Source organism: Struthio camelus, chromosome 23, assembly GCF_040807025.1.
Source record: "Struthio camelus isolate bStrCam1 chromosome 23, bStrCam1.hap1, whole genome shotgun sequence".
Lineage (NCBI taxonomy): Eukaryota > Metazoa > Chordata > Aves > Struthioniformes > Struthionidae > Struthio > Struthio camelus.
The window spans coordinates 7,229,303-7,242,163 of record NC_090964.1 but is presented as its reverse complement, the minus strand read 5'-3'; the positions used below and the strand labels follow the sequence as shown (position 1 = coordinate 7,242,163).

Here is a 12,861-nt window from a genome sequence, read left to right as displayed (position 1 = left end):
CCCCTCACACCACACACTCATCCCCCCCACAACTCCCCCCTCACACCACACACCGCCCCCCCCACCCCCCCTCACACCACACACTCATCCCCCCAACTCCCCCCTCACACCACACACCGCCCCCCCACCCCCCCTCACACCACACACTCATCCCCCCCACAACTCCCCCCTCACACCACACCCCCCCCCACAACTCCCCCCTCACACCACACACTCATCCCCCCAACTCCCCCCTCACACCACACACTCATCCCCCCAACTCCCCCCTCACACCACACACCGCCCCCCCCACCCCCCTCACACCACACACTCATCCCCCCCACAACTCCCCCCTCACACCACACACCGCCCCCCCCACCCCCCCTCACACCACACACTCATCCCCCCAACTCCCCCCTCACACCACACACCGCCCCCCCCACCCCCCCTCACACCACACACTCATCCCCCCCACAACTCCCCCCTCACACCACACACACGCCCCCCCTCCACCCCCTCACACCACACATGCTCTCACACCCCCCCCCGCGCCGCCCCTCCCAGGCCCGGGTCCCGCGCGGCGCATGCGCGGGGCGGTGCCGCCCGGCAGCGGAAGCGGCGGGGCCGCTCGGATCCGGGTCGCGGCGGCGGAGCCGGAGCAGCGGAGCTGGGCCGAGCCGGGCCGGGCCGGGCGCTGCGCAGCCCCTGGGGCGGGCGCGGGGGCCTCGGCGGCCCGGGAGCGGCATGAGGCGGGGCGGCGCCGCCGGGAGCCCGCCCTGAGCTGGCGCCGTCTGCGAGCGGCCGGCGCCGAGATGGCGGCGGAGGCGGTAGGTGGCGCGGCCCGGCCCGGCCCGGCCCAGCGCGCCCTTCGCCGCTCGCCTCCGTGTGAGCGAGAGCTCCGGGAGACGGAGACGGCCCGAGAGCCGGGCCGGGCGCTGAGCGTCCCTGGCGCCGGGCCCTTGTCCGCCGAGCGTCGACAGCCCCGTCGGCTGGTAAAGACAGGGTGAAAGCGAGAGCGGCTTCCCTCCGATGCCGTCTTTCCTGGGGACCCCGCGGGCGGCAGCCTTGTCCTCCCTTCACCCTGTGTCCACGGGGAGCTCGCGGTCTGTTCCTGCCTGCTTTCCGTTTTCAGTCATACACGCGTGCTTAAAACGCCCTTTAGTAACTGGCTTTCACGTATGTGCACTTGAAACACAGTTTTATGGAAGTCGGACCTTAGTTATCAGCAAGTGCCTGGTTCCTTGGAAAAAACAAATTCAAAAGTATCTTTGAACAAATAAAAAATCAGAGATCAGAGCTTCGCGTTGACTATTTGGGGTGGTTTTCAGCTTAATAAACTTTTAAAAAGGGCAGCTGACTTGAAATACTGATTTTATAAAGTTGCATCTTTCAGACGATTCCCATTTGGCAGAACAAGCCCCACGGCTCATCACGCAGCGTTGTCAGGAGGATCGGGTCAACCCTTCCTCTAAAACCCTGTCCCAGAGCAACCTTTGAGGTAAGCACGCTTGTAAAGGATTCAGCGATTACATGTAGGAAGCTGCAGTTGTTGAACAGCACTGTCATGTGCTATTCTGGGGGGGCTAAAGGCACCTGTAGAGTTGTATTGACAGAACTTTCATTCTGCAGCAGAGTTAATTTTAAGGTTTTTTTTTTTTTTTGGTAAATCCTGTACCTTTAAATAAGCCTTGGTAACATGAGGAAAACATCTTCTAAAATAGCGTCTATACATGAGGTTAATGCACTAGTAATTAGAGGAGACAGAAACATCGTGTCACTGAACCGTGTCTTCATTGCGGGACCTCTAGCAAACCTCTCGTCCTCTGTGGCTTTTTTTCCTAAACAGTAGAACAAGGTGTATGGAAATGCCTGTGTCGCTCTGAGGTCAAGGACAGAGCCAGGGGCTTGTAACGGGAGAGTGTTGCACGTGGCCTTGGCAGCCTGTTGAGTTGGATCACATGTCCTTTTGCAGCCTCACTGTTCAGACTTATGAAGCATGCTAGCACTTAATAACACAACCCAGGAGCAGGCATATAAGTCAACACACTGAAACACTACTCTTCCGTAAGCCAAACAGTGTTGCTGTTGCATATCTGAGATTGAGCTGCTGACCTGATGCAGAGAAAGCCTCCGATGGGCAATAGAACAGATCTGGTACAGTTTCAGGAAACAGGACCTCCGTTTCCTTAATGTCACTTTTGTTTTTAGGTTCTGCCAAACGTTTCAGAACTCTATTTAAGTGACGTCCCTCCAGTCCCCACTTTAGCAGACGTTGTGTGGATAGCAGCAGATGATGAAGAAACGTATGCCAGAGTCAGGTTGGTTTTCTCTTTGTACCTGCTGATCCTTATTTTTATATGCTGGTTTATTCTGTATAGCATAGGGCAGGCGTTGATCAAATGCTCACAACTTCCCGTGTCCTTGAGGTGTGGTGATGCCTGTTGAAAGACTTTTATCCCCAGGAGATGGGAAAAAAATTTGGACAAAGAACCCTGGGGGAAATTACTAAAAGACTGTGTCCTACCACAGGTTTCTCACTGAAAGGTCTGTGCAGAGAAGCCCGGGTGATTCTTGGCATTTTCACCTTGGAAAGTTGAAGAGTTGAGCTGTCTTTCTGGGATCAAAATGCTCTGACCCCAGGAGTTTAGTTCTGATCAGTTGAACTTTGGTAATTATTGTCCGTAAAGCAGGGCAGTAATGATATGTATCTTGTGAAAGAGAAATGGACTTTGAAATGAGAGGCACGGGATAATGGGGTAAGTGACTCTTCCCCAGCTATACACACTGAACTGCCCAGGGGGAGAAATGACTCGAAACCACGTGAACACGCCCAAAATTTGTCCCAGCTTCCTCTCACCACGTCTTGTGCTGTTTGGCCATGATTTCTACAACTGACTTTCTATTCTTTGTAATAGAGACAGCACGTGCAGCGGAACAGCACATCCATACAGTGGCACGTACAGCGTAGTGGTACAGAGGCTTCATTGTTTCGTTGTCTGCAAAGTACTCTGCTCTCTTGAGGCGGAGGCAGAGACTTGCAGAGCGTTATCACAGAGGGGTCTGGATCTTGCAAGTGACCAACAGATTTTTGTCCTATGCATCTTAGGAGCGACACTCGCCCACTGAAGCACAAGTGGAAGCCCAGTCCCTTCACTGTCATACAGCGAAACGCTTCAGTCCCCAACCTGAGGAAGCAGGAAGAGAAGCTGCTCGCCTTGAAGAAACCTGGTTTACCAGCACTGAGCCGAACAACTGAGCTCCAGGATGAGCTGAGTCACCTTCGGAGTCAGATAGCTAAAATAGTGGCTGCGGAATCAGGTAGGCGCATAATGACCTTTTTTTTATTGAATAAGAAGGCTTGAATTAGTGAGCAGTGATATTTCCCCTATATATAGACCAGACTTGCAGTTTGTTTTCACCGCAGAATTGTCAGGACGTTTTTCTTGCTGATGGGACGCTGTCTTTGGTGCCAGCTCAGTGATGGTTCTTTGTCTAGATGTTTGCATTTGTTTAGTTAGAGAAGCCCTGCTTGTTTTTAAGAGGTACCAAGTATATAGCTTTGTGACCGCGCTTGCTGCGTTTGGTCTGGAGACTGAGTCTCATCTCAAGTACCTTGTTTCATGAAAACATTTGGCATGTTCTTGCCATTCCTGCCCTGAGATGGTCATGAATTGGAGGGCAATGTCTTGATTTGGCTAGGAGTGAGAAGTTCGTGTGTTTCTTTTGTGAAAGTGACAGTGCTGTTTATGTAGTAAATAAGGTATTTGGTGAAGAGCCTAGTTTGAGTTGTTTTCTGTCTTTCTTTTAGTAAATTTGTATGCAGCTGAAAAGCCATGCGTTAGCCACAAAGCCGAACTGTGAGGAAAAAGGAAGTTCTTTCTTCACTTCCTTTCATGGCTTTTCCTATGTACTCAAGCCCTGGAAATATGAAGACACTTGTTTGGACCCAAAGTCCAGTGGTACTGCAAGGCTTGCTGCTAAAATGGTCATTTTAGAGTTGGGAAGCTAGTAAGATTAGACATATCTGGGTATCTTCATGGAGTAATCAGAGGGCAGAGTTATTGATCTCACAACTCGGAAAATCTTGAAAAATGAACGGTTTTGCCAACTAATGGAATTCAATCCTTTCTGAAGATAGCTTTTCTTTTTTAAAGCTGCATTTCTTGTATGCAGAATGTTTTGGCCAGTAACCAAGATAACCGCTATAATGTGGCTGCTTTCCAGAGGAAGAAAATTATTACTTTAAAAAAACAAAACAGGATTGTGCCATGCTTAAAATGATATCGTGCTGGTTCATTCCTGTTGTTTGTGATGGGTAATAGGGGCTGATGAAATCTTCCTTATCCTACATCTGAAAGCATATATTTTTTAAATACCCAGACTGCTACGTTGCATCGCACTGCATTATGTGTACATGGGACCAAATCTCTCATGATGTGTGAAAGACAGCGTGGTTGTCTGACTTCTGTAGCCCCAGCTGACTTAGAGCCTTAATGACTGCTTGTATTTAGTCCAGTTATCTATGAGCTACAGAAGCATTTGAACATGGAAGAGGGTTGTGGTGTTTGATTTAGCCTGAGTACTGGTTTCTACATGAAAAATTGTTTGGGGCGGGGTTGGTTGCTTGTTTTCCAGCTGTGCGTGACGATCAACACGCTCTAAGAATCTATTTGATATCGATAGTATAGACCTATATGCCACCACCTGAGAAGTATATGACGGTTTGGGCCTGTGAAATTGTGTTTAAATGAGATGAGATTAGGTATTTCTTCTACCGAGGAACGATCCATTTCCTTCATATAGTTCTGTTGTGATTTAACACACACACAGAATATCTGTCTTCCTGTGCTTTTGTTTCTTATCTTTTTTGGTCCTGTCATAATATACCAGCCATCAGCTGATCGCCTGTAAAGAGTGCAGTTGCACAGATCCCATATGCCATGTACTTTGACGTTTACAACAGCATGGTAAAATGAAGCCACTTTGAGGGTCACAGAACCACATTACCCTCAGCTCTGCAGGGAATAAGTATAAAACAAGACATCACAGATGTGCCCTTCAGACAGGCTATGTGTGTCCTCTTTCTTCTTTATGCAAGATCAGAGGAACAACTGGATTGGAATAAAGAACAGGCAAATTCTGTGCATTTTTCCTTCTAACTTCTGTCTCTGCTCTACAGGTGTCCAAGCCATGTGCTAGAAAAGCCTGTTTTAATTCAAAGAAAGTAATAACTCAGAAAATCAGAGATCTGGGTGGGAGGAAAATGCATTAGTCCTTTAATTCCCTTTTCTCTCCCTCTCTACTTAGTAATGTCCCCAGTGTTTATGAGCTAGCATTTGAGAACAGTTCTTATTGACGTAGCATCTTCTAAGTCAATAGTTGGGAACTATGATTTAGGGCCTAGCTGTGGCTCAGTAATCTGATACAGGAGATGACTAGTTAGCAGGCTTATTTTGGAAAGGTTGATGGCAAAGAAAATAAATATTGTGCAGTCTGCTTTATTATATACTGTTACCGAAATCCCTTAATTGGAAATTGATAACAATCTACAACTTTTCTCTGGAGGCTAAGGGCATTAGTACTGTAAGGTACCATTTATTTTCAATGCAGGAAAGTTCTTTCAAGGAGATGTGCACTTAGCATATTTCATTTTTTTCCTTATGTTTTAAATTGGGAATATCTATCTCACTTTCACTTAATAACACTTGGATTTTATACAGCTGTTCTTATCCTCATGGTGCTTTAAAACATGAGCAAATAAATCCCATCTTCTTTGTGAAATAGGTGGGTGCTGCTCTCATTTTATAGATAGAGGTGGAAAGCAAGACCGGTCAAAATGCCTGCCCTCACAGAGGGAATCGCTATGAAAGCCTGGTTTAAAATGCAGGAGCTCTTGATCCAGCTCTGCATTTACACCACATGTAATGGTTTGAGGGGAAAGAGACTGAAAGGAAAAGGAAGGACGGCAGTAAGTACTGTGGTGAAGGGCAAGAGAAGAAAAGTTAAGACAATTAAGACCTATATTGAATTACAGGCTCCCTCTGTGACCTTGAACAGCAGCTAAATCTCTGTTCTTTCATTTCTTATCTATAAAATGGAAAAAGCAAACTTGGCTTATGCAGGTACTGAATGCAATGTTTGAACTGCCGGGATGATATGGCGATGGGCATGATAGGTATAGAGATAAAAGTATGGTGGGCTAGAGGGATAAAAGATACTGGAGAAGGTCTTGTATTGCCACATGGTATTCTAGGAAGTGGACTAGCCATGGAGGTAAGACAGGATTTGATGAATTTGTTTTCTGATAATGTGGGGGAGGCTGGTTGATGGTGCCTCTTGATTCATATTCTATTGTTTAGGAAAAAAAAAAAAAAGGTTTGGCATTAGTTTATTTATCCACCTATATTATTTTCTTTTTCAGCTTCTGCTTCATTAACACCAGATTTATTATCTCCAGAAAGTTCAAATGCATCTTCTCCTTTACCATGTTTTGGACCCTCTTTCCACTCTACAACTTCCTTTGTCATTAGTGATATCACAGAGGAGGAGGCAGAATTAGAAACCCCAGAGCTCCCATCAGTTTCCATGCTTTGTTCTGCGACCTCTGAATGTTGTAAACCAGAACCAAAGGATCCTGACGAGGAAGATTCTGTGTCCCTTTCGAAGGCCAGCAGTTTTGCGGACATGATGGGCATTCTTAAAGACATTCATAGGATGAAGCAGAACAAAGACTTGTAAGTCTTTTCTGAACTCTCTTGATTTTATTTTCTCTTTGAAAGTTTGTCATCTTTTTTTTTTTTTTGTCTGTCAAATCATTGTAAACACTGGACGTTGCATTCCTCCGCTTGTTGGTGGTGCTGTATGTTCATGATTCACAGAGGGGAAATACCAATTTTATAGTAGAACTTGTTGATGCTTATGTTTCTGTATTATTTTAATTACATCCAGTATGATAGCTTTTGGACCAAACCTGCATTATTGAACTGCCTGGATAGAAAGTTGTGGAGTGAGGAACTTAAACAGATGAGCACAGCGTTTGCCTATTTCAACCTGTTTACCTCAGAAAGAGCTTGTGCTTTGCCCAGATTAAAACCAGAACAGCATTCAAAGTGAGGCCCACATTGCAGTTCTCTGCTTGAAGTTGTTCAAGACCCAAGCTGTCTCCAGCTGGGAAGCTGAACAGCTGCTTCAGCATGGTACGTACGGGAGTGAACAGACAGAGCTTTTCAGCTTCCAGACTGGATTTGGTTCACATCTGGCCAAGTTTGAACGTGCACAGAATGAGTTTGCACTTGTCCCAAGATAAGTGTATGCATTTATCATGAGAATGCCCCAGATTGCTGACATGCTGCCTTCTGCATGGTTGAGACAGGATTCCGCCCATGTGATAAAGTAGCTTCTTTAATATGTTAGCTCTGCCCTTTGTTCTGCATATGAAATCACAGCGCTAAAGTTCAATTTCCAAATTTCAGCCCAAAGATGTATCCAGGCACTATGTTGTGTGAATAACGTTCCTGGCCAAAAATAACGTGTTGAGTGATGGTTGTTCACAATTTTTATGCCTGATTCAGTTGAAAAGAAATGTAGTTCTCAGCACTGGAAAAATTATATAGTCAAATGAGAGAAGTGCGTTCAGCTTGCACCCAGAACACCTGTAACGAGCCAGTGAGCGGGGCGGGGGGGGAAGCTGTTTGCAAAGCCTTTGAGGCAGGTTGGAGCAAATCCATGAAAATGACAGAAACAAAAATATGACTTCTAAACTTAGAATTAGTTTATTTTAGCCACGGCTAGTTTAGCATGTTATGCAGTTAGCAGTTGTTATGCTGAAGCTGAAATAATCAGCTGTCCCTATTATTTTTTTGCATGTGGTAATTATGGAGCACAAGTGTTTCAGTGTCTTCAGCAGCCATAGTTGATCCTTTGTGAAAAGCAGTAGGTGGCAGGGAGAGCTGCAGTAAGATCAAAATTGGACTCGAATTTCCTAGCCGGAATGTATGAGAATAACTGGCAACGGATGGAAGTCTTTAATACTGCTGTTACTGTAGAAAGCAATCTACATGAAAGGAAAGAGGAATAAGAGATGGCCTGCGCACAAAGAAAGGATTTATTAACGAGGTTGGTTCTTTATAAGATTACAGAAGATGGGAGAGAGGAAGGTTTTCATACTGTAGAATACTTCTTGGAGATTGGGGAGAGGGTGCTATCTACCAAAACCTTCCTTGTTAGGTACAGAGTTGGGCAAAGGACCTGAATCACCAAAACCTTTTTTCCCCCTTAGTGACCGCTTGACTGATTAGGAGGGGAGTTGGGTCACAGATGAGTCTAGTGTCTCTTTTTGATGGAGCTCAGAGAACTTTTCCATGTATTGTTTGAATGTGTTGGCTGTAATATCATGAATTTTCAGGCTTCCAATGGAGTTAACTGCATTAGTACGTGGAATTATTTCATTTTTACAGGCTTCCTGTAGTGCAGCTCCTTGCATCAAAACCAGAAACACTTCAGTACAAAACCTTGAGACCATCTCTTGCTTGAGCTTAACTTTTCTTCTCATCTGTTTCTCTGTCTTAGCCTTTAACCCGCCTCTTAAATGCAAGAGGCGTGTTTTAGTATATGGTTATTTTATCTTAATTAGAGCTTAATTAGAACAGTCGCAGATAGATAGTTGAAAAATTACATTGACTAATTCACTAATGTTCACTGTTTGACTAGCTTAAATTGTTGATGCTTGATCCCTCTCCAGTCTGGTGGCATGGTGACTTAACCTGCTAACGGAAGATGGCTGACTGCAACGCCAGCCCAGGCTGTAGCACAGGAATACTTCATGTTTCGGGCTGCAAGCAGCTCTTGTTCCGCACTAGGCTGGAGGGTAATATCACTCATACAGCTTTTGTTACGTAGCATTTCCTTTCATTTCATTTTTTGCAATTTTTTATTTTGGTATCTATTGATGTGGCTCTTGGCCTGTATTGCCACATCAGAATACATTAATTAGTCATGAAATGCCTCTTTCCCACAGCTGCTGACAGTGAACTGCCTCTTTCTAACTACCTGGGTTATAAGGACAAGTATGTTTAGAAGCAATGGCAATATGAACAAGTGTTTTAAATCAGAGCAGTTTCATACAGGTAGTCTCCATGGAGGCATCTATATTTTATATTTCTCTGGTTTTCTGAACTTTGTATATGGACAGACAGCTGAAAGGAATTGTGTCTGCAGTTTAGTAAAGTGATCTTTGACAGCTGAGTAATTGATGGTACACCCACTTTTACCTTGCTGCAAAAGAAATGCCTGGCATAAGCCACTGTTAAGTTTCCACACTACAGTTGTTTGTCTCTGATGTGGAACGATGATTCCCAGGCCCACTCCTCTAGTGTCAGTGCAGCTGTACCAGCAGAATTGTGCTTTTACAGCTGTGCTCACTTTGCTTAGGTACTGTTAGTTTAGTACAGAGCAGTTTTGCTAGTGTAGGTATGTAACACCAGTAAAACTTAAAGGATCACGTACTCTTTTTCTAAGTTTTGTGGATGAAGGTGCCAAATGATGCTTAACAAGATAATTACATAGATGCTTCTCTGATGCTCCTATTTAGGACTTGGTGCTTAATCACAACCTTGGAAGCTTCAGGAATGAGTATGAGAAACGCTTGCAGAAATGTGTGTGTTTCAACAAATGTCAAATAGAGCCTTTTAAAATGTCTGTGATGCCCTCTGGAAGGGGATTGTCTGAGTAGTATGCCTGCTGAGCCGTGCATTCAGTGTGTGGTTAAAAACAGTTAGCATGAGGAGCTGCTTGGAATGTGAGTACACTTTTATTTTTAAGTACTACTACTTCTGTGGGATTGAACAAATTAATCTGCCCATGATTATTTCTCTGGCCCTTGGAGAAGCTCTAAAGGACTGAGACGCTGAAGTTTAATTCTGGTGCTTCTAGGTGTTGAAGTGCTGCCTCTGCTGCTAGTTTCTTGCAGTTGTTGCTGGTTGTGCCTTGCTGTAGGAAGTTTGTACTCTTTGGTAGGACAGATTACTTTTCTCACCCCTGGTCCGCATTATCTCTGTATTCATCTTGTGATAGCATTTTCCTTGTGATCAGCACAGCTTTAGGCTTTGTCACGGCTGCCTCTTTGCTGCTGTTAGCCTAGGCTCTTCCTCTGGCTGCTTGGGTTTCTCGCTGTGCCTTTTCTGAGGCAGTTGATCGATGCTTTGGGTAACTGAACTCTCAGGTTTGCCTGCGTGGAAGGAATGGTTCTTGGGGGGGGCTCCAGATGCCCTACTCTGATCTTTGTCTCTGTACCCTTATCAGAAGGAACAGTTCTATCTGAATGAAATCAGTGCCATGATTCTAGCCCTAAAATCAGCTTTTAAATTGTGATGCACTTACGCAACCGTAAATTAAGAACTTGACTCGGCCAGCAGTCTGCCCTAGAGCGAAGGGTTACCTGTGAGCCTCTGAATGACATCTTATACAGCATACTAAAAGCCTTCATTGTTAATCTGAGAGCAAGCACCTCCCAAACACATACGGAAACACTTTGGGGGTTGTTTTTTTTAAGAAATGTTTAAAACACATGGTGGTTTCTGACCAAGAGAGGATTTTTAACTATAAAAAAGTTAAGCTCTGAAATTATTACAGGTTCCAAACAAAGCCTGAGTAATTCACAATAACTTGAGGAGGGGGAAAAAAAGAAAAAAGGTTTTGCCTTCCTGTGAAATAGGCTCAGTGGCACTTCTAAAGTAAACTGCCTGCCTGGACTTGTCACAAAAGGCAGAATGTCTTGATGATAGAATGGTATTTGAAGGAAAAAAAAAAAAAAAACCCACTGTGCAGTCATGTAAGAGAAGGGAAATGCATAACAATTCGCTTTAAAGTATTTTTTTAAAAATGAAAGCACATATGTATTGTATAGTGAAATTAATGATGAATTTGAGGCCTTCAATTTGATCAACTTTTTTTAGATTTATACTCAGGGGACAGAGCCTATGAATTTATTTTCTTACCTGTTATTAACACAGTTGAATAAAAATGATAAACAAAGAGCTTTGCTGAGATTTTTCAGTGATACAACTTGATCCACAACATGAGCTGCATGTTTCCTACACCAAACATGAAAGCTCTGAATTTTAAGCTGCCTTTTGTTTTGTACTGTTGTTCTTGCACATCCTTCCTTCACTTGCAACAGAAGCTGGTGAGCAAGGTTACAGGAAAATACTTAAATGCATTTCTAAAGTTAAAAATCTAACTAGCGTTGTAAGCCATCAACGTTGGTGTTTATTAATACACTGTGGTTTTTAATCTTCCACATAGAAATCGAACTTCAATGAAGGAGGAAGACCCTGCTGTTCTTATAGCAGAAGTTTTGAGAAGAAAATTTGCCCTCAAGGACGAAGATCTAACCATGAAAGAGAAATGATGTTATTGTCATTAAACTCCGTAAGCAAGTGTTATGCGCCCCAAATTTTCTCCACAGTAGCTGCCTTCCTAAGGATGGAACTTTTTTGCCTCTTTTATTAATTAGAAATTGTTTATGCACCGGACACTTACTTAGGCAAGGCCCTATCGATCTGAAGTGTTTTCAATGTATTGTAATATTTAAGAAAAAAACTTTTTAAGAAGATGGAAATTCTTTTCCACCTGTATTTAGAGCTTGATTTTTTTGGTAAGGCTCTTCAAAAGAGTGCAATGAGTGCTGCTGGATGAAGTTCTTTCTACCTACAGTTTTCCTGAGGTTCAAATTAAGCATTCACGTTAACTTATAACTACTGTCTTGCTGCAATATAACTTGTTACCCAGTGTAGTACAAGTGGATGTCAAACATCCACTTCTTCCTCTACTGTGAGTCTGGTACAGAGCTATTGAGAATAAACTGGTTCATGCTTCCAGGTCTTCAGTGTTTAAGAAGTTGTTGAGTCAAGGAGGTAAAAAGCTGCTTCCCACCAGCCTTGTCTAAGCTGATGATTAGATGGACGTGAAGTAAATGATCAACCCATTCAGCTGTGCCTAAGGGGTGCTGGCTGGTTATAATATGCCCTTGATGTTTCTTGACTCACAAATCATCCCTGTAGTTGCATGACAGAATGGCCTTAATTTCTTGCCCATACTTTCATGTTTTGTTAACAGTCCTCGTATTCAGATGAAATGTATTTCACTTAGTATTCTGAAAGGTCTATATATTGAACCACTGAGCACGACAAGAATTGTCAGCTAAGCAAAGGGAAATCGGCATTGTTTATGGTTACAGTTCTCACTAATTGAAGATGTTTCTTTCAGCTATGCTCACTCTCTGCAATGTTCCTCATGGCTGTATTTAAAGTATGATTTTTTTTTCCTTTATATAAAATTGAGCCTTAATAAGACAGTAGTTGTCCTTAATATTATTAATATGCTTATGTCCACAACATGTCAGAAATAGTGCCTTATGTGATGGGAGGGATTTCAACTGCTACAGCTAAAGTGTTAGGTTATAGTGCTACAGTGATTTATTAAGCTGAATTAACAAAGTCAAATACTAAGGCTTTCTTAATTCACTAGTTCCTCAGGCCTTGAAAAGTTAGTTAAATCATCATCCCCACCTTAAAAGCGAGCAAAGAAGCTTCTATGGGACCATCTGGCCATGCAGTGAGCTGAGATTAGAAATAGTATTCAAGACTTAATCTATTTTATATAGGGTTGATAAAGATGCAGTCCCAAGAACAGCTCTTTCCCATGAGCCACTGGACTACCCAGTCATTCCTTCTGTCACAGTAAGTCAGTCTCTTCTGTATAAGGAGCTGGTAGGAGTATATCCCCTTATGGAGAAGATAAATGGAACTGAAACCAAGATTCCCTGTTTCTGGGAACGTTTTCCACATGCAGGCAGTGCAACTAACTTCTGGACTGTGACATAGC

At 43.8% G+C, this 12,861-nt stretch overlaps 1 protein-coding gene across 5 annotated transcripts; it reads left to right on the top strand.

Moving 5' to 3' along the window:
• Positions 1 to 668: 668 nt before the first annotated feature.
• On the top strand, positions 669 to 12,329 carry MTFR1L (mitochondrial fission regulator 1 like). Of its 5 annotated transcripts, none has more exons than XR_011136023.1 (7): positions 669 to 806; positions 1,373 to 1,477; positions 2,188 to 2,297; positions 3,086 to 3,297; positions 6,401 to 6,713; positions 6,928 to 7,175; positions 9,569 to 9,775. XR_011136023.1 is itself a non-coding variant. In XM_068917611.1 (6 exons), exons 1-6 carry the CDS (start codon positions 792 to 794, stop codon positions 11,384 to 11,386), a joined length of 861 nt encoding a protein of 286 aa, XP_068773712.1. In that variant the 5' UTR covers positions 669 to 791; the 3' UTR covers positions 11,387 to 12,329. The 5 variants fall into 5 exon arrangements, 2 of the variants coding, with proteins under 2 accessions (XP_068773712.1, XP_068773714.1); XR_011136022.1 differs by having other exon boundaries at positions 6,928 to 8,094; XR_011136021.1 differs by lacking the exon at positions 6,928 to 7,175 and adding an exon at positions 11,281 to 12,329 and having other exon boundaries at positions 777 to 971.
• Positions 12,330 to 12,861: the final 532 nt, after the last annotated feature.